We start from the raw sequence: 21,515 nt of genomic DNA, 5'->3' as shown, positions 1-21,515 counted from the left end.
TTTTGTGTGTTTTAGTATTCTTGGAACTGTAATGGTTAGGGAATTTAAAAAAACAAACAGCATATGCACTACATTTACATGACATAATTAACTGCAAACACCGTACCGAAATATCAACTGCCTTGTTTAAGACTTGTACAATTCCAAAATCCCTAAGCTGTTAAAGAATTTCTGATGGTGAAAAATGAATCATTGTAAGACACTAAATCAAAACCTGGTGAATTTTACAAGCACTTTTCTCGGCCTGCCACCACAACAGAAAATAGAACGTGGGAATGTGATTTTTCAATCTGTAGCTGTACCGTGGCCGACAAGTACCTGAAAACAGTGGCTTTCTGAGGCCAGAAATAGTGGCTAGTAGCCGCTAAAACAATTACATGTGGCGGCTACATGTGACAAGAAACGTGGTTCTCAAAAAGTGAATTGACCTCGTTCGTAGTAGTAGTATAGGATGATGATTATAGCTGTCTTATTCCTTCCAGCGATGTGTATTCTAATCCTGCTCCTTGCGGGGTTAAGCGGCGCTCTTGCCCAACATGCTCCAAACACAGCGTACGACAAACAGGCCATCGTGCAGCTGTTCGAGTGGAGATGGGTTGACATCGCTGAGGAGTGCGAGAGGTTCTTGGGACCCTACGGCTTCGGCGGTGTACAGGTACCTGTGAATACTAACGCGCAGCTACTAGCTCGCTCGCTCACTCACTCACTCACTCACTCACTAACTCACACACTCACTCACTCACTCATTCACTCACTCACTCATTCACTCACTCATTCATTCATTCACCCACTCAGTTATTCACTCACTCGCTCACTCAGTCATTCTTCAATTCCCCCACTCGCTCACTCACTCATTTATTCATTCATCACTCTCTCACTCACTCACTCACTCACTCACTCACTCACTCACTCACTGAAACACCAAGGTCGCTTCCAAATCCACAAACGCCCTCTGGAGATCAAAGTCAAGAATGATATACCATTATACTACGATAAATATCCATTTTTCGATTCCTACATTTAGGTGTCGCCTCCGAGCGAGAATATACCGATCGACTCGCCCTACGAACACCGCCCCTGGTATGAGCGTTACCAGCCCGTCAGCTATCGACTTGAGACCCGGAGCGGCAACGACGGCGAATTTAGGGACATGGTTCACCGCTGTAACCAGCAGGGAGTCAGGTACGAAATGTAGTAATACATACTGTACCGTGGTCGTACTAGTCAAAGTAAAGCCCCGGTTACACATAGCCGAACCAAGGCTGTAAGTCGGCAGTAGGCAATAAGTCGGCAGTAATCTGAGCAGTTTTTGGCTACGCCTATCATTTTGGGCCAACCATGTCCTAACCATTTTCCAACCATCTCGGAACCAGTAATTGACCCCTTATGTCATACCTGGACCACGAAAACATTCAATACGGGTGTTCCGGACCGGGTGATAAGTTTGGTTATCACACGGCATTCTACCTCTATCACATGGGCTCCCATAGTCTGGCAAAGATTATTTAGAATGCATTTTGAGTGCGCCGAGTGCGCCGCTGTCGAAAATTCGAATACCGGATTCGGATGTCGGAACTGCTGTTGTTATAATTTTTGTTCGAGGCGGACACCAATTTTTCTTTACTTCTGGCGCATTTGACATTGACATGTCTGTTTCGTTATGGTATAGTATGACATAAATGAAATACAACACGGTGTTTTCCGCATCTCCCTCGGTCCCAGCCCTCCCGCGGGTCGGATCGCCTTCTGTACCGGTTTAGACTGGTGACTGCAAAATTAGGAAAGGTATTCCAATAAATGTGTTAACGTAACACCTTTTAATTGGGAAGGAGTACAATTGCCACGATAATCGGAGATCAAGTTTCTTCGTGGATCTACCCACTGTCAATAACTAATTATGATAAGTTGCTCTCTTTTGTCTCATCAGAATCTACGTGGACCTCGTGTTAAATCACATGTCCGCTATGGGCTGCGGTTACGGGACAGGCGGCAGCTACTTCAATACCAACAGTAAGGAGTTCGAGGGCGTGCCGTACGGCGCTTTAGACTTCAACTGCAACTACGACGTCACACAGACACGGTGCTACACGAGTGACTGCAAAGTTCACAACTTTGACGACGCTTTTGAGGTGAAACGCTTTTTATAAACCTTTATATGCCAAGTTAAAATTCATTGATAACAATAAGAAAGTAAATGATGTATTCATAACTTTACACACTAATGAAGACTTCACAGTACTGTTTTATACATTACGTGATCGTTGCTGCTTTCATTTATTTGATTCTTCATCTATTTCAACCACACCTGTGGTCTCAGTAGCCTCCTTTGCAGGCCTGCCGGTGTTCATTTTTGCGATAATCTTTTGGGAGAGCGCTTATTTCCCATCTTTGCAAGTGGACCAGGTTCTCAGATACCAGGAAAAATCGCCACCAATACCCAAAATCTCCGTTCAAAAGAGCAGGGCTGAGACCGGGAAGGTTTCAGCGCTGATAAAGAAGGGCGCATACACGCATATACATGATTAGTAATTTGCATGTTTTGAAATGGCTTCATAGATGCGAAACTGCCGCATATTCGGCATGTTGGACTTGAAGACCGACAGCGAATACGTCCGTGGGAAGATCGTAGACTACATCAACTACCTCATCTCCATCGGAGTTGCCGGCTTCCGTATCGATGCCGCCAAACACATGTGGCCGGGAGACCTCGAGGCCATCTTCGGTCGGCTGAACGACCTGAACACCGCCTACTTCTGGGCAGGCTCCCGACCCTTCATCTACATGGAGGTCCTCGAGGGAGGGGGCGGTTCGTCGTCAGAGTACATCCATCTTGGAAGGGTCACAGAGTTCGAGTAAGCTTGTTACCATTAATCAGAATATTATCAAACCTATAGATGTTAGTAATATTCATCGGGGCGGGCGGGGCACGGTATCGACTTTGGACACCTTTGACCCACTCCCGACGTCACTTGACGTAAGTCAGAAATCATAAGTGAATGGATCAGATGTCCGATGTAAACCGATGTAATGGTCGATGGTGAATGGTTTTGTGTGTGTGTGTGTGTGTGTGTGTGTGTGTGTGTGTGTGTGTGTGTGTGTGTCTGTCTGTCTATCTGTCTGTGTGTGTGTGTGTGTATGTGTGTGTGTGTGTGTGTGTGTGTGTGTGTGGTTGTGGCTGCTGTGCCTGTGCATTTCCTCTCATGACAGACCCCCTGCTTGTATGTATCAAGCAACGGCCCTGGCATGCCGGCCTGCAATCCGAGCAGTAGTCCCAGTAAAGATAATCATTTATCGTTTTAAAAGCAGCAGTGTCACAGACATTTTCCAATAATTGGTGCTTTTAGAGAACATTTTGTAACGTTACATGTTTCGTCATTCTTTCCAGGTACGGCGATCATCTCGGAACCATCTTCAGAAAGCAGAACGGCCGGACGCTGAGTAGCCTGAAAGACTTTGGTGAAGACTGGGGCATGGAGTGGGACGGCAACGCGCTGGTGTTCGTGGACAACCACGACAGCCAGAGGGGCCACGGCGGTGGTGGACCGTCCGTCCTCACCTTCAGAGACAGCAGACTGTACAAGGTGGGTCAGAACTCAGAAGGAATATTTCATGTCGACGATATTATCATCATCAACGCCCAAAAGAGTATACATAAGTCTGACTTGACATGACCCATACAGTTCCCAAAATAGAAGTAGATCATTTCAAAGTGCCAGTAGAGGCAGACTTTAGGACTGGGTAAAAAAATGGTGTAAGTTTGAATCCTCCAGCGGTTTTCATGGCTACGGTCTGGCTTCCTGTAGGTTAATGAATCAATGCCATCTTAATAATTCTCGTGCAGAAACAGAATAAAAACGATCGATTTCCACAAACTTTTGTCCAGAATTTATGCTTTGGCTTTTGCTCGAGGGACGTATTTTACCCCAATCGATTTTTTTCTCAGATGGCTAACGCATTCATGCTGGCGTTCCCGTACGGTTTCGTCCGGCTGATGAGTAGCTTCTACTGGGACACTTATTGGGAAAACGGGAGGGACGTGAACAACTGGGTCGGGCCTCCTTCCGACAGTAACTGGAACATCCTACCGGTGCAGATCAACGGTATGGGCACCTGTGACAACGGCTGGGTGAGTTATACATGTCTCATGATGCTTATATGAAACATTCCATTCACCCCACCGATGCTGTGCCCTTGGGGCAGGCACTTTTAAACACGACTTTCCTCACTCCACCCAGGTGCAAAAATGGGTGATTGTTCTCTGTATGTTAATATAAGTTATGAAAACTTGAGTGCAGTGCCACGCCATTGTTGTCTCTTCAAAAGCAACAACAACAAAAAACTCAATATAAAAATATAGAAATCAATATAAAAACAACCAGTCATGTTTTACAAAGATTTTATACGCCATTTCAGTAAATAAGGTCTAGAGCTTAACAAGAAGCTTTCCATCAATCCTCTGATCCTTCTCAAATTGAAATGACCCGAAGCCTATGTCACGTGAACATGAACGGAAGTGCAACGGTCAAAACAGCCCGGCAGTTGGTATCAGCCCCCGTCTAGCTTGGGGATGGTCGATGAGCCCTTACGACTATACGAGTCATGTGATTATAAAGCAACTTTGCGTGCGTCGTTGGCCGAAGGTAACCCTTTTAAAACCCCTTAAAATCTCGTTCATTGTTAGAAACTTCTTTTTTTTTTGCACGGTTAGGTATGTGAGCACCGCTGGCGTCAGATCCGTAACATGGTCCTGTTCCGTAACCTGGCCGCTGGACACGGCATGTACAACTGGTGGGACAACAACTTCAACCAGATCGCTTTCTCCAGAGGAGACAGGTAACGCTCAACACCAATGTTTTTGCCTGATTCATAGGACCCAAAGAAGAGCAGAAATCTTTAGTACCCTCCAATTGCCAGTCCCATTGTGTATGTCAATCAACGGCCCTGGTGCACGGGCCTGCGACCTGCGCTTCTCGCTGCGTCAGCACTGGTCTACTCTCCAGGCAGAGGTGTTTTAAGGCGTTTTAGTCGGGCTTTCTATTTTGTCCTGTTGTATAGTTTTGACAAATGTGTTTGGCTTGGCAACAAAAAGTAAACAGGACAAAAAAGAAAGCCCGACAGAAACACCTAAAAACGGCAAAAACCAGCTGGAGCCGAACCTCGGCTTGGAGAGTAGCACTAGGTCAGACGTCAGCCAATCAGATCAGTTAACAGCCAACCACCTCGTCGCCTACGACGTAGAGGCAACGTAATTGCCTGATGATATTCCCTTCATCAACAGAAGACTGCCTATCTGATTGGCTGGCGGCATGGCAAGCGATCTAGAGGGCAACGTATGGCAGTAAGGCTCCTTGGTGGAGCAAGAACACAAATCATGTACATCAATTTTCTCTATTTCCTCTTTCTTGCTAAACCCGATACTCTTGATCTGCACAGGGCCTTCATCGCCATCAATAATGACGACGGGTGGCCACTGGACGAGTTCCTGCAGACAGGTCTGTCTCCTGGTCGCTACTGTGACGTCATATCCGGTGATATTTCTTACGGAAGCTGCACGGGAAAGACCATCACTGTGGGTTGGGACAGCAAGGCTCATATCTACATCGCACGTGAGTACATGTAGCAATACATTCTAGTCATTGTCGGTTGACACACTCAGAGTCAGAAGAGGGCAATCAATGTAAAGGAGAAACATTCTGAAAATAACTTTTCTATGTCAATTAAGAGTACATATTATCAAATTGAATTTGTTTGGTAGTAAGGGCTGTTGTCCTAATACTATAAGGACAACCTAAGAATTATCATCCCTTGAAGGCTTTAATTTGTGCCCTTGGGGGGAGGCACTTTACACCTATTTCATCACTCGTAACAATGACTGCCTAGCTTATCTCAGGTGAGACCTTAAGCTAGAGGCCCCGTATGTGTTTGAGAAGAGACACATTTTGAACACATTAAAGAACCCATCAAACTTAACGAAAATACAAGAGGGTCCTTCTCGGATCAAACCTTACTACAGTCGGATCTTAACCAGTATGTTCCTACTGTACAAAACTGGTTTGTTTCCTCTATAGGCGATTAACACGTTATGCGAACATATGAATGTCATTGTCATTGGTTAAGTAACTTATTCTCTAAGGCTACCAACTAGAAGCAAAAAAAAAGGTTAACACTTATCTGAAACTCTTTTCTTAGCCGATGAAGAGAATCCAATGGTCGCCATCCATGTAGCCTCCAAGGTGGGCAGTAATAGGATGGCATACCCCGCGCATCCCGTAGCCAAACCAAGAAGCACAGCTGCAGAGGACTCCGTGTATGCTGCTCCGGCTCCGGACCAACGTGCCATGGTCAGTGGCATTAACGCAACAAACGGAGGCAAACATTTATTCTTCGTATGCTTGTAAAAGTCGCCCTCGCCTGTCAGGCCAGGCACGCCGCTTGCATACGAGTTCCATATACACATACATCTACAATTGCCTTAAGAAGCGAGAAGATGTTGAACCTGTAAATAGTAGACAAGTATAGATTAGTCCTATTAGACGTAGTAAGATATCAACTTCTATTACGTTATGTTATCACCACTATATATATTCCTTTGCTTATCACCATGACCTGTGCTTAGCTTGTACAATAAAGGTCTTTCATTCATTCATTATATCACACAACGTCCCGGCGTTGTCCCTGTCAATTCGTCCTTTTCCCCCTCCTGTAGTTGGAGGGAAAGTTACCAGCCAATCTTGTTGCCTCTTGACAGTACTCGACGACATGATTGGCTAGCAACGTTCCATCTAACTACGATAGGATTTCATTGACTGACGACTGACCAGTAATAACGCAGCGCGCTAGCGAGAGAGACGAATAGCAGGGCGTTACGCCGTTGCTTAATTATCTCCATGAAAATGGAGGTATAGTTTTGGGTGCGTCTGTGTGTGTGTCTGTGTATCTGTTTGCTTGTTTGTCTGTTTGTGTTTCCGGACTACTCTAGTCACCATAACTCAAGAACCTCTTTATGGACTACGATGATATTTTATATGTGGGCAGGTGTTGTGAAGCCGAAGTTCAAGGTCGATTTTGGGCCCCCTGATATGTGACCTTGGTACTGCAGCAGAACTTCCGTTTTTGTATCTTTTGACCTGGACATGCTATGGTCTTGATTTTTGGGTGGCTGATAGCTTGTTCATCTGGAAATCATACAGCGTTGGGCACGCTGTTGGGATAACAATACTTACTTTTCCAGGGTTCGGTTAATTTTATCTTCGGGACACAGAACTCCAAATGCAGAAAACTGTTCAATGCTAATAAAATTCTGTATTGTCATGTTCAATGATGACCTGGTGATTAAGCATATTCATTTTGTTCATGTAGACCCTTCCCTTATGGGCTAAGAGGACGGTTGTGTTCATCAAGTTAAAGGCGCCATTCGGAAGCACCATGTTTCTCCGAGGTGGAATTGTACATGAGCGCAGACCTGGTAAAATCGGTTTCCTTTTCTTCACTAAAATCAATTTCTCTGCCTCTGTATTTCGTTTTATCTTTCTCCACTCCTGGACTTTGCCATATGCAAAATCTTTTGTTTCCATCTTCTACCTTGGTTCTAGGATGCACACAAGACGCTTCTTCAAGCAGATGTGCGATTCCCATCATCCATAGAACCAATAATAGCGCAATAGCCGCTTGGACAAAAGGAGACAACCATCTTGATTGGTATCGCGTCGAAAAAGGACAGGTAATAATTTACAAATGTTCTGATGCCAGGAGGGGGGCATACTCAATACAGCTTATGATTAAATGATAGTGATGTAACACACATATGTAGCGGTTAATAATGCCTTCATGGACTCCTTCCCTTCCCTCCTCGCATATACGAGGGCTGTTCAATAAACATTTCCCCTGACCCACTTACAGTATTTATAGGAGGCGGCTGAAATTTCACATTTATGGTGGTAGATTATTTAGATTATTTTAATAATATTTTTTTGTGTAAAATAAAAACAGTTAGGAGTTCAATAATGTAAATACAGCTGTTTTCATACATGTGTAACCTCGGCCTCCTTCAATAACTGCAAGTGGGTCATACGAAATCTTTATTGAACCACCTTCGTACATAACTTTATTGTTTCATATAGGGTCATGGAGCACATGGTAGTGCTCTAGTCTGGACCACGAATGACCCCAACTTCAATGCGACAGTCAGCACTGATGGGTACGGCTACACGCCTCTCAACCAGTGGGGACCGGACTACTGGATGTTGGACGTAGACATGGATTGTACACGAACAGAAAACGGTACGATAGATTTGAGGACAGAAATAGAGGACATCTGGGGGCAGTCGTGAATCAAGGATGACAGATATTGCCATAGATCATCGGCCTTGTCAACGATCAATTTAGTCAAAGCCTCACGGAAAATCCTCCGACAACAAAAAAATAATCAAATGAGGAATTGGATGGGCCTTGTGTGGCACTTACCTGATTTCCCAGTATCTTACACAAGAGCATCAGTCGTTAAAAACAATATGTGACAGCAGGGGAATTAGGAAACTGATTGTGTAAATTTTACATAATTCAAGATCCTAAACATATAGCTTTAAAGCGGACAAATCTTAAGATGTCGGTAAAATTATAATGTTTCTATATAGCGATCATGGATTCTATCATGTCTTAAATCCGTCTTATTTGTCGTCTTATTTTTCCAGGTTGGTTTGAGGTGAAAGCTATCCTTGGTTACCTTGGCTGTGATCGCCGGTGGGAAGGCGTCCTTCTGGAGCAAGGCACGTGCGGCGGAACGGCGGGCGGAACCAAGCCCTACTCCTCCGACAGCCACTTTGCACAGTGCGGAAAGGTCAACGTCTTCGAGTTTGACAACTCCACCTGTATAATCAACGACTTTGAAGACTATGAAGCCACTACTGAAGCAGACGTAGCGACCTCCCCCTCTCCATCTTCTGCTTGGAAAGATTCCACACCCTCTTCAACTTCTGCTAAGAATATATCCTCCCATTCCACAACTTCTGCTTGGAAAGAATCCTCTCCCTCTTCAAATTCTGCTTCAAAAGTATCCACCTCCTCTTCGAGCTCTGCTTGGGAAGAATCTTCCATCTATCCAACCTCTGATTGGAAAGAATCCACTCACTCCCCAACCTCTGCTTCGAGTATATCCACCACCTTTCTAACTTCTGATTGGAAAGTATCTACCCCCTCTTCAACTTCTGATGATTGGAAAGAATCCTCTCCTTCTCCTACCTCTGCTTTTGAGGGATCCTCCACCGCACCAACCTCTGTTGATTGGAAAGTATCCACCTTCTCTCCAACCTCTGCTTCGAACGAACCCACTCACTCGTCAACCTCCGCTTTCGAAGTGTTCACCCCCAGTCCAACTTCTGCCTGGGAAGTATCCTCCCCCTCAACGACCTCTGATTGGGAACACTCTACTTTCTCTCCAACCTCTGTTCCGTCTTCAACATCCGATTGGAATGAATCTACCCTCTCTTCGACCCCTGATTTGGAAGTATCCTCCCCGTCTCCAACCTCAGCTTTGGGAGTATCCAAGGCAGCCTCCCGTAAGGATGGGAAAATTGCCGCTTTTGTACTGATAACGGTCTGTGTTTAACACTTAAACAAACAAACAAACAAAGGAGCAAACAATAGAACGATCGGTCAAATGGCTGTGCTAGAATGCCGACCATTTTACCATACCATTACAATACCATTTTGTAGCCTAAAATTTTTCATGTTATTAACAATGCGATCCGTGTGGCCTTTAATGCAAGAAAACGCACGGTGTACTCGCAACAAAGCAGCTTGAAAAAGTTATTGGTGAAATAATTTCCTGTTCTAATGAGTGAATGAATGAAACCAACCGAAATGAATTATAATATCGATCTTCCAGATTTCTTCTTTTTCATCCTCTTATGAATTAATGTAGTATTTACGTTTTCTGTCCAAGCCTGCTGTAAGTATGATACAATTTCAAACGAACTATGATCTGGTGAACGAAAGAACATAGGTGAGAGATTTTAAACGTAGGTAAATTATTATTATTTATTGGTTAATGATACCTTAAAGATAACGAGGTAACCGTTGATATTCATAGTTCAGTTGTTGTATTAAAACACATTAAAACACATTCCGGTTTAATATGGGAATTAAGAATAAGTAGCACCAACTGACGATCCTCTGGGGATTAGATCAAGTATGCATAATCATGCATAAATATGGATATTTATGCGTAGAGCTTTGAAGGATATGCATAATTATGCATAAGGTTTACAGGTTATGCTTAATGGCCCCTACGGTTACGATGATTATATATGAAGGAACTCATATGAGGACTTATACATTATCCCTAGGCGTAAGTATGCATAACTGTATCATTATGCGTAATTATGATAACTGTATGAGCCATTATGATTATGCATAACTCTTGGGCCTTATGCATAGTTATGCATAACCCTACGGATCCGTATGCATAACGTTTAGAACTTGTAAGCAACTTTATGCATAATTATGAAAAAAATCACTAATCTCTTGGGGGTCATCAATGGGAGCTAAGTGTTTACTTTACTCGTGTGATTTCGGTTTGAGGTTGAGCAAGTATTTCAAGTAAGATATTTTAATCAGGGTGGTTGTCTCTAATTTAACCAGAAGTTGTTTTAGTCATTTTCTTGTTCTACTCTTTGGTTACATTATCGTAAATGACAGGACAGCGATTATTAGACTGTATAATCATAATTTTATAGAATGTAATCCAAGTGATATTGAATCTATTGAATGTAATCCAAGTAATCTTGTACGTAATCCTGTAAAATTGATGTAAACATAGGATATGTAATCGTAGAGGAATCCAGTGCTTGTAACAATATCTAAGATAAACATCAGAACGTTCCTTTTTATATTCTGTTAATTAGCTGTAACACAATTTTGTTAACATAAGTAATAGGTAGGTTTAATACTCAACTGTTTCACTGACAAGAGTTAAGTCACGTTTAAGTTTTTGTGAACATTCTAGGCAAGTGACCAATCAAGGATAATAAAGCAAGCCTCACGCCTTCGTGAAGTATTCAGAGTGTCTTCGTGTTCGTCCTGCCACTCACTTCTTACCATTCTATTGACAATGTACTCAAATAACTACAGACACACATAAACATAACAGTGCACGAATACTTTTTTCGGTGTCTTCATTTGTTATGTTTATGTGTTTCTTTAGATACGCTAGCGTGATGGTTCTACAAAAAAAACACGGAATTTCACACATTTGATTTTGGTACAGAAGAGTCCTTCTCAAAATGTTTTACCTGCCCCTTGGTGAGAAGTGGTATGTGCTAGTTGCGATCTTCTGTATACCTAATTATAAGAGTTCCGGATCCACTCCCACGCTTGCAATTGTCTTCCTGTCACCTACCATTATGCTAACGGCGATTTAAGTCGCATAATTTGTATATGTATATTATATTGATCCCCAAACAAATAGTGTATATTATAGTGACTGTCTTTCTTTTTCTTTTATTCTTTAATTCTTGTACTTTATTCCTCCTTATGAATATGAAATGAGTGGCTTTTACAACAATTATGTAACTATATACAAGTTACAACACAGTTACACATACAATTTACACACGGAATTTGCATAGAATTTAAACCTAAAAAAGAAAGAAGTGGTGCCGCTGTGGGGCGTGGGGCTCTATAGCTAGTTATGCAAGATCACAACCAGCATGTACTACTTGTCATGGAGGGACAGTTGCACCATCAAAGGATCCCGGTTGGATTTACTACTGGTCAACCCCTAAAGTGACGAAGTTGAACCCGCGTACGTTTATACTGGTTTGTACTAAGGCATGAAACATTCAAGAATGCATTATATCAACCGCAGTAATTCCCCGGAGTAAAACTGGTGATCTGTGACATCACCCCCACACAAACACACACACCAAAGATGTGTCTGTCCGCCTGTGCGGATCGATTGCTGAGATTCCCACACAGCACAAACACTGTCCTCTAGAGGCAACAACACTTCTTCAGGGGCAGTCCGATTCTTCTTGGATCAAACACGCTAAACCACTTGCTGCGTCCCATTCACTGGATGCGAAGAGGTAAACTCGTGCTATGTTTTGGCCTTTCGGTATTATCTTATCAACTGCAGTTGAGCTTGTAAAAGAGACAGTGTCACAATTACATATACACCAACGGAATAGCAACTATTATGGACAGTCTTGTACAATTCAAAGTTCTTAATTGTAAACTGATTAAATGACTTTCATGTTGGTGGATAAATAAAGTTTTAACATGTTACATAACTTACTTACATTATAAGAAGGTGAATCATTACCTACTGGAGTTTTAAGCTCTATTCACTGTCTATATGACCATTATAAAAACAAGAAGAACGTGGGAATTTGCTGATTTAATCTGTACGGTGATTACAGTACAGAGCTACATCTAAAGACAGTAACGTATGGCAGCTGATAAAGTTAATGCACGGAAGATGGAATATGGGTGTATGTAAGGTAAAATAGAGCTGCGTGGAATGTAGAATAGGGATATATAAGCTTGTCGGCCATGGTAGACTTGTTCCATTTGTCAACAAGGATGGTAGTATGATACTTGTACTCATAACTGCCCTCCCCCCCAGGTATGTCTATCTTAATCCTGCTCCTTGTGGGGCTGAGCGGCACCGCTGCCCAACATGCTCCAAACACAATTTACAACAAAGAGGCCATCGTGCAGCTGTTTGAGTGGAGATGGGCTGACATCGCTGAGGAGTGCGAGAGGTTCTTGGGACCCTACGGCTTCGGTGGTGTACAGGTATGTGTGTAAACTCACTCACTCACTCACTCACTCACTCACTCACTCATTAATTCATCCATTCACTCACTCACTGACACACACATACACATGCACACATACACGCATACACTCTCATTCATTCACTCACTCACTCACTCACTCAGTCATTCAAACATTCATCCACTCACTCACTCACTCACTCACTCACTCACTCACTAATTCACTGCCAGGCTCGTTTCCAACTTCCCAAATGCCCTCTGAAGTTTGTAAGTCAAGAAAGATGCGTACTGACATAAAGATGCATCCTCGCCAGGTGTCGCCACCGAGCGAGAACGTACCGATTGAAGGCCGTCCCTGGTATGAGCGTTACCAGCCCGTCAGCTATCTCCTCAACACCCGCAGTGGCAACGACGGCGAATTTAGGGACATGGTTCACCGCTGTAACCAACAAGGGGTCAGGTACGAAATACATTAATAAATGCTGTAACGTGTCTGTACCAGATATCATGCGATTTATTGAAAACATCATGCATCTATCGTATAACGGTAGTACACAACGCGTGGGCAGAGCCAAATGTTTGATCTGTGGGAAGAAATATTTGCTCTTCTGTCAACAATAGTGGGTTGCTTGTTACTTTTTCTCCACCTTTTTGTCCACTCAGGGCGGCCCGAGTTAAGCACTGGGAGTTCCGAGTGCAAATGTTTAAAAAAGTAAGCTACCCGGTGGTGCATCGGTTTGGAAATGTTACTGCTGTATTATGTAAGGTACTCCAATGAACGCTGATCAGCGATAAGTTTGTAAATCTACCAACTGTCAGTAACTGCTCTGTTGTTATGTCTCACCAGAATCTACGCGGACCTCGTGATCAACCACATGTCGGAATCCGCTCGAGGGTGCGGTTTTGGGACAGGCGGCAGCTACTTCAATACCAACACCAAGGAGTTCGAGGGCGTGCCGTACGGATCCTCCGACTTCAACTGCAACGACGACGCAACACAGAGTCGGTGTCCTACAAGTGACTGTAAAATTTACAACTATGACGACCCGTCGGAGGTAAGACATAATGGTTCTGTGGCTTTATTTTGGAACGAAATGTTTCGTTACTGACAAGAATGAAGTACTTTGAATTAGTACACGTATTCATTACTCCCCTCACTAATCAACATACGCCACAAGTGTCATTTCTTTCTTCTTGGTGGGAAGAGCTCCGTTCGTTTCTCTTTCTATCAATTTGCTTCAATCTGCATTTATTCAGCAACATGTCTAGATTGCTTTGCGGACTGAACAAAATATTAGGCAAATATGGATTGTATAGAGACTACATACATGGATGCATATGGCTCATTTCCGTATTTACTAATTTGCATGTTTGAAATGGTTTCATAGGTGCGAAACTGCCAAGTAAACGGCATGGTGGACTTGAAGCTCGGCAACGAGTACGTCCGTGGGAAGATCGTAGACTACATCAATTACCTCATCTCCATCGGAGTTGCCGGAATTCGTATCGATGCCGCCAAACACATGTGGCCGGGAGACCTGGAGGCCATCTTCGGTCGGCTGAATGACCTCAACACCGCCTACTTCTGGCCTGGCTCCAGACCCTTCATCTTCATGGAGGTCGTCAGCGGAGGGACAATCTCTCCTCCAGAGTACATCCATCTAGGGAGGGTGGAAGAGTTCGGGTAATCTTCTCATCTTTTTTTCTCAACTTTATTAAAAAAATAGTATCATTGAAACAGTCGTAAAATACATCTGGTATCACAGTAGAATTAGCATCAGTCTCTTTTTAGCTTTATAATGATCCTCCAATTTTTAGTCATGAAATTATCAAACCTACAAATGCTGGCAATATCCAACTTGAAGGGACGGGGGTGGTATTGACTTCGAGCACCTTTTGGATCAATCCTGGCGTTATATTTCTGAAATGTTGCGTTGAAGCATGTCAAAAGTGAGTGAGTGGGATCACTGGGATATCCAATGAACATTGATGTATGTACGGGCGAAAATTCTCATGGTGACTGATTTTTTGGTACACGTATTTTGAATTAAAAGTTCATGAACTGTACGATAGTTAATCAGGTCTCCCCAGGACTGTACAAGATGCAAGTGACAATATCTGTGTACATGTCACTGTAGTATCGCCGTTGATAGTCCTACGTAAGAGATAAATGTGTACGTGTTACGTCATTCCTTTCAGATACGGCATGAATCTCGGACTCACCTTCAGAAAGGTAGACGACCGGAAGCTGAAAAGTCTGAGAAACTTTGGTAAAGACTGGGGAATGACGTGGGACAGCACCGCCCTGGTGTTCGTGGACAACCACAACAGCCAGAGGGGCCACGGCGGTGGTGGACCGTCCGTCCTCACCTTCAGAGACAGTAGGCTGTATAAGGTGAGACAAAAGGAACATTTCATGTCGACAATATCATTCTTTATTCTAGTATTATTATGGGGTCTGGGTTCGGCTCAGCCAAGTGGTCCCGGGTTCGAATCCTGTCATGTCACCGATCTTGTGCCCTTGGGAAAGGCACTTTACACGACAGGTGTAAATGCATTTTTCTGAATCGAGACGTGAGCAGGGGGGCTTAAGACAATGAACAAATCTTATTCTAATGCTTTAGATTGACGGAAGTATTTGACACCAAAGTTGCTTGTCTTTCCTAGATGGCTAGTGCCTTCATGCTGGCGTTCCCGTACGGGTTCGCCCGGGTTATGAGTAGCTTCTACTGGGAACAGTATTGGGAAGACGGGAAGGACGTGAACAACTGGGTCGGGCCTCCTGCCGACAATGAAGGGAACATCCTGCCGGTGCAGATCAACGGTATGGGCACCTGTGACAACGGCTGGGTGAGTTATACATGTCCCATTATTAGTCCAGTGTGTTCTGCTGCTGCAGTGGTCTGTACACCCTGCAGCTGCAATCAGTCCTTCTTCAATTCTCTCCACTTTGTCCGGTTTATTCTCTCCACTTTGTCCGGTTTATCGCAAGCTTCCTAGTTTTCTTTCTGACCCCAAAAATCCTACATATCCCTCTTTCGTTCATGTCTGTGCTCAGTAGACTCAGTAAGTTCTTGCAGTGTCTTCCATTATTATTTGTGTGTTCCATTATGCTTAAATATGAAACGCTAAGTGGCTCTTAATGTAAATGTTTCCAATTCAGCATTGAAATCAAGATGAAAACCACCAGTGGTGTGTTAAAAATATTTTATACGCTATTTCCGTAAGCACTTATCAAGGTGTTTTAGATCAGTCTTCTCATCGGATCCTTCTCAAGTTGAAATGAAGTAACGCACCAAGGCACGATGTTTTCGTTAGTTCTTGCCATACATTGTACCGTGTACAATTGTTGTGCAATAAGGTTCTTCTGTCCTCTTGCACATGCACTGTAGGTATGTGAGCACCGCTGGCGTCAGATCCGCAACATGGTCCTGTTCCGTAACCTGGCCGCTGGACACGGCATGTACAACTGGTGGGACAACAACTTCAACCAGATCGCTTTCTCTAGGGGAGACAGGTAACGTTCAACATCAATTAATGTTAATAACTTATTTTTCTGACTCGTAGGATCTTGGACCCAAAGAGGAGCAGAAACAGCCATTGAAGGATACAACTTTGGGAATGTTTACCTCCGTGGAAACGAAGGTATTGTTTTCTGTCTGTGTGTATTTTTGTCTTGGCTATATATGGGTCCAAAGCTGCATAGGCAGGAAAAATGCGTCGACAGAAATGGCGAGAAATTTACAATGATAAATAAAACAGGTTGGTTGGTTGCATGGTTGGTTGCATGGTTGGCTGGTTGTTTGGGCGGGTGTTCCTCGAAGGTTTAAGATCTAAGGTCTTCTTCACAATTTTTTTCTTGCGTCAAACCATAAGCAGAGGTTAAGAACGCGCACAGAGCTCGAGAAAACACATATATGAATGGTTTATTATTGTCGTTCCATGACACAACATACAAAGGCAGCCTGTTGGCTGAACTGAAGTATGTCTTACAATCAGTTTAAAAGCAAACAGATATACACACAATAAAACATCACATACCTTAATTTCACATCCATGTGAAAACGTTGCAAACACGTCTAGGCAAGAGTTGCTTGCAGGACAGGGACCTTGTAACTTCATTATAACTTTGGACTTCAATGTATCTGTATCTGTATAGCCGGTATAACCGCCCTTTGGCGTATCACACTAGCTTCGCATGCACTCGGTGCCCAGCAGATGGTTATTTTACATTGAACGCACCTATATAGCCGTCGCATATTGCATGTATTGCTATAAAATGAGGATGGCCTTATACAGTACTGGATCATGATCAGCATCACGACTGCCCATGTGCATTCAGAACTGTGAGATGGCGTACTGTTCCTCTCATGCTAAACGACACTTCTGTTCTGCACAGGGCCTTCATCGTCATCAATAATGACGACGGGTGGGCACTGGACGAGACCCTTCAGACAGGTCTACCTCAAGGTGACTACTGTGACGTCATATCCGGTGACGTTTCTGAGGGAGGCTGCACGGGAAAGACCATCACTGTGGGTTGGGACAGAACGGCCCACATCCACATCGCACGTGAGTACATGTTGGCTTTAGCAATACAATCTAGTTGTCATTTCCCGTTGACACTCTCAGATTTAAAAGCAGGCAGCCAATTTACGTAGCCTCCGATGCAGACTCCTCCCGGCTGTTTTCTTTTTCCCGGCCAGCAATAAGAAAAAAAAATGTAATAGTATAAAAACTGTAGCTTGAAAAAGAAAACAGCCGGGAGGAGTCTGCATCGGAGGCTACAATTTACGGGGGAAACATAAAAACCATGTCTCTATATCGAAGGTTTGCATAATTAGTATATAAGAGAATTATCTACTCATCGCCATTCTGATTGGTGCTGTAACTCATTCTGTAACGTTACCAACTGGAAAAAAATTCTTAACAATTTATTTTCGAAGCCGATGAAGAGGATCCAATGGTCGCCATCCATGTAGCCTCCAAGGTGGGCAGTAATAGGATGGCATACCCCGTGTATCGTGCATCCAAACCAAGAAGCACAGCTCCCGTGCATGCTGACTTGGCGTCGGACCAACGTGACATGGTCAGTGACATGAACGGATCAAACAAACGCATACTTTTACTCTTCGTGCGCTTGCAAAAGCTATATTCTCTCATGCCAGGCCGATATTGTATGGACTACCATGCAATGTCCCCGACGTGCTTACCTGAGATTGTGCTTCTCGCTGCATTAGCGCTGGTCAGCTGTCAGCCAATCAGATACCCCCCCTCTTGTGGTTGGACGGAAAGTTACTAGCCAATCATGTAGCTTCTTGACCGTAGGCGGCGATATGATTGGCTCAACATTCCACCTAACAATATGAGGGTGAGTATCCGATTGGCTGACGACTGACCAGCGCTAGCGGAGCGTGAAGTCTGGATCTCAGGCCTTCGTGCTAGGACCGTTGCGGGTCTGTCATCCATTCAGCGTCGGCCAGGTTGTTAGGATATTAATACTTCTTTGTTCATAATTCGGACAATGTTATCTATTCTGCGGAAGATATAACTTATAAACTGAGGAAAACTGCTCAATACTGATGAGATTTTGTATTGTCGTGTTTCAACGATGACCTGACCATGGTATCTATATCTGTATCTATATAGCCGGTATAACCGCCATTCGGCGTAACACACCAGCTTCGCAGGCACGCGGCAGCTGGTTGTATTACAATGAGCGGCCTGTTGATTAAATATACTCATTCTCATTCTCTCACATAGACCCTTGCAGCGTCGGCAAAGAGGACTGTTGTGTTCATCAAAATGGAGGCGCCATTTGGATACACCATGTTTCTCCGGGGTGGAATTGGACACGAGCATAGACCTGGTAAGTCACTCTTTATTTCATCGTTCTTTTAATTTGTTTGCCATGTTTTTATTTTTTTTCTAATCTTCTACCGCCATTGTTCTAGGATGTACCCGTGACACTGCTGCCAGCCCATGTGCGATTCCAATCAGCCATAGAATCAAAACCACGAGCGCATCCTCCAACACAACCGCCTGGTTAGAGGGAGACAATAATCTCGACTGGTATGGCGTCGAGAGTGGACAGGTAGGTAAGCTCTTGTTTATTCCCCGGGGGGGGCATGGTGCCGTTGTTTTTGGCAATGGCATATACTCGTAATTATCATTAATTGATAGTCCCGTTTCACGTGCATGTCTGCTATAGAGTTAGGAAGAACGTCCCACAAAAAACTGCTTTTAATACTACTTAGATAGCCTTCACAATCTTTACCTTAAATATTATATATGTTCATTATCCTCATTTTAGGGTGATGGAGCTCATGGTAGTGCTCTGGTGTGGACCACGAATGACGCCAACTACAATGCGACAGTCAGCACTGATGGGTACGGCTACACGCCTCTCAACCAGTGGGGACCCGACTACTGGATGTTGGACGTAGACATGGATTGTTCACGAACAGAAAACGGTACGATCTGTTTTGTCGTACGATAGGATTACGACAGAAAATTGAGAACAACATTCGAGACAGCATAGCAGAAGATCTTGCTATGCTGTCTCGAATCTCTTGTGACTGAAAAGATTTTGATTGCCTCAGAGCCTTGCCGACAATCGGTTCTGTCACCGAACGTCGAATGCGCCTTTAGATTGATTTCCTTCTTTTCCAAAAAACCTTACGAAATGATATTGCCTTAAGCTTTCTTTTAACAAAAGGCCCAATATACGATAGAGGGGGAGAGAGAAACTGGCGGTGTTCAGTTCACCCTACTCAAGGTTCGAAACACATAGCTGCAAAACGGTTAAACCTTAAAAGTTGACAATGGAGATTTTTGCTTGGCAATGCACTCTTACATGTCCCCTTACATTCAAAATTGTTAGTTCCAAGCGTCGCTTTAACTAAGTATGTAGTTTTAGTTTTTCGTCTTATTGTTCCAGGTTGGTTTGAGGTGAAAGCTCTCCTTGGTTACGGCTGTGATCGCCGATGGGAGGGCGTCCTTGAAGAACAAGGAACGTGCTCTGGAACGGCGGTCGGAACCAAGCCCTACTCCTCCGATAACCACTTTGCACAGTGCGGAAAGGTCAACGTCTTCGAGTTTGATGACTCCACTTGTACAATCAACAACTTCGAGTACAACAATACTACAGGCCAAGAAGAAGTAACTACCTCCCACTCTTCAACCTCTGCTTTGAAAGAATCCACCACTTCTCCTACCTCTGCTTTTGAAGAATCTACCCCTTCCACAACCTCTGCTTGGAAAGAATCCTCTCCCTCTCCAACTTCTGCTTCGACAGAATCCATCCCCTCTTCAACTTCTGCCTGGGAAGTATCCTCCGACAGTCCAACTTCAGCTTTGACAGAATCTACCCCCTCTACAACTTCTGCCTTGACAGAATCTACCCCCTCCAAAACCTCTGCTTTGACCGAATCTACACCCTCCACAACCTCTGCTTTGGCAGAATCAACCCCCTCTACAAATTCTGCCCTGACAGAATCTACCCCCTCTACAACTTCTGCTTTGACAGAATCTACCCCCTCTACAACTTCAACTTTGACAGAATCTAGCCCCTTTCCAACTTCTGCTTTGACAGAATCTACCCCCTCTACAACTTCTGCTTTGACAGAATCTACCCCCTCTACAACTTCTGTTTTGACAGAAGCCACCCCTTCTCCAACTTCTGCTTGGATGGAATCTACCCCCTCACCAACTTCGAATTCTGCTTTGACAGAATCTACCCCCTCTACAACTTCTGGTTTGACAGAATCTACCCCCTCTACAACTTCTGCTTTGACAGAATCTACCCCAAGTCCAACTTCTGCTTTGACAGAATCTAAGCCCTATTCAACCTCTGCTTTAGACGTATCCACCCCCTCTTCAACCTCAGCTTTGGAAATATCCACTCCCTCCCCAACCTCTGCTTTGGAACGATCCAAAGCGGCCACGTGTCAAGGTGGCAATATTGCTACTTTTGCACTGATTACATTCTGTGCTCTGATTGCTACAGTGTTTTGACACGATGCGCAATCAATAAACAAGCAGTCAGACAAACGAACAAACAGACACAACTGTTATGTTCAAAGGCCGACATTAAAACCATTTTGGAGCCTAAAAATGTTCATGCCAATAACAGTACAAGCCAAATACTAGTATGGTGCATTGTGTGCATGTTTACAAGTCTGAACGTATGGCAAAGAAGAAAATGATTGTAAAATTCGTTAAGATAATTTCTTGTGCTAATCTTTGATTTTGTTATTGCAAACGACAGAACATCGGTTGTTAGACATAGGTAAATTCATATGTAACCATAGTCAATCTACATGAAAAATTTAGTTCTAAGCATGTACAATTTCTCGAATTTCTGTAATCATAAGTGCGATATCGTGGAGGAAAAGGGTTGTAACAATATCAAAATCAATTTCAAAGTTATAGAGAAAAACGTTCCTTTTAATTTTTCTTTTTTGTCACGCAGCTTTAAAATAATTTTGCGATCATAAGCAATGTATAGCCTTAACCATCGACAGCTTCAATGAAAACAGTAAGAGTACTTGTAACCGAACTAAAAGTTAGGTAAATATGTATCAAGGAATAGATAAATATGTATCAAGGAACGTGATTAATGCTGGTATGAAAGGGACTAGCACTAAACTGACATAGTTCTAATGTGACGCAATGTCATTATGCGTAATACTTATGTTAGGGCATATCTGACGTGGTACGTATCTGACTTGTGATTGG

At 43.6% G+C, this 21,515-nt stretch overlaps 2 protein-coding genes across 2 annotated transcripts; both read left to right on the top strand.

Annotated features, from left to right (window-relative positions):
• The first annotated feature begins 449 nt into the window (after positions 1-449).
• Positions 450-7,919, top strand: LOC136422477 (alpha-amylase 1-like). Its single transcript, XM_066410249.1, has 11 exons — positions 450-655; positions 1,025-1,182; positions 1,928-2,129; positions 2,557-2,852; positions 3,386-3,581; positions 3,944-4,126; positions 4,709-4,833; positions 5,434-5,606; positions 6,190-6,341; positions 7,360-7,465; positions 7,900-7,919. The coding sequence occupies exons 1-11, from the start codon at positions 452-454 to the stop codon at positions 7,917-7,919; spliced, it is 1,815 nt and encodes a 604-aa protein (XP_066266346.1). The 5' UTR covers positions 450-451.
• A 4,705-nt stretch (positions 7,920-12,624) lies between these two features.
• LOC136422476 (alpha-amylase 1-like) lies at positions 12,625-20,614 on the top strand. The gene is made up of 12 exons (XM_066410248.1): positions 12,625-12,795; positions 13,091-13,236; positions 13,624-13,831; positions 14,165-14,460; positions 14,976-15,171; positions 15,444-15,626; positions 16,169-16,293; positions 17,176-17,348; positions 17,723-17,865; positions 19,090-19,249; positions 19,717-20,105; positions 20,345-20,614. The coding sequence occupies exons 1-12, from the start codon at positions 12,625-12,627 to the stop codon at positions 20,612-20,614; spliced, it is 2,460 nt and encodes an 819-aa protein (XP_066266345.1).
• Positions 20,615-21,515: the final 901 nt, after the last annotated feature.

This window comes from Branchiostoma lanceolatum, chromosome 17 (genome assembly GCF_035083965.1).
Source record: "Branchiostoma lanceolatum isolate klBraLanc5 chromosome 17, klBraLanc5.hap2, whole genome shotgun sequence".
Taxonomy (NCBI): domain Eukaryota; kingdom Metazoa; phylum Chordata; class Leptocardii; order Amphioxiformes; family Branchiostomatidae; genus Branchiostoma; species Branchiostoma lanceolatum.
This window is presented reverse-complemented; position numbering and strand designations above follow the sequence as displayed.

Excerpts from the sequence above, each read along its gene's own strand:
- LOC136422477 (XM_066410249.1), top strand. The coding sequence starts at position 452 with ATGATGATTATAGCTGTCTTATTCCTTCCAGCGATGTGTATTCTAATC. Across the intron at positions 4,127-4,708 it reads GCACCTGTGACAACGGCTGG|GTATGTGAGCACCGCTGGCG; the intron begins GTGAGTTATACA and ends TTGCACGGTTAG. Across the intron at positions 5,607-6,189 it reads GGCTCATATCTACATCGCAC|CCGATGAAGAGAATCCAATG; the intron begins GTGAGTACATGT and ends CTCTTTTCTTAG.
- LOC136422476 (XM_066410248.1), top strand. The coding sequence starts at position 12,625 with ATGTCTATCTTAATCCTGCTCCTTGTGGGGCTGAGCGGCACCGCTGCC. Across the intron at positions 13,832-14,164 it reads ACTATGACGACCCGTCGGAG|GTGCGAAACTGCCAAGTAAA; the intron begins GTAAGACATAAT and ends ATGGTTTCATAG. Across the intron at positions 19,250-19,716 it reads TTGTTCACGAACAGAAAACG|GTTGGTTTGAGGTGAAAGCT; the intron begins GTACGATCTGTT and ends TTATTGTTCCAG.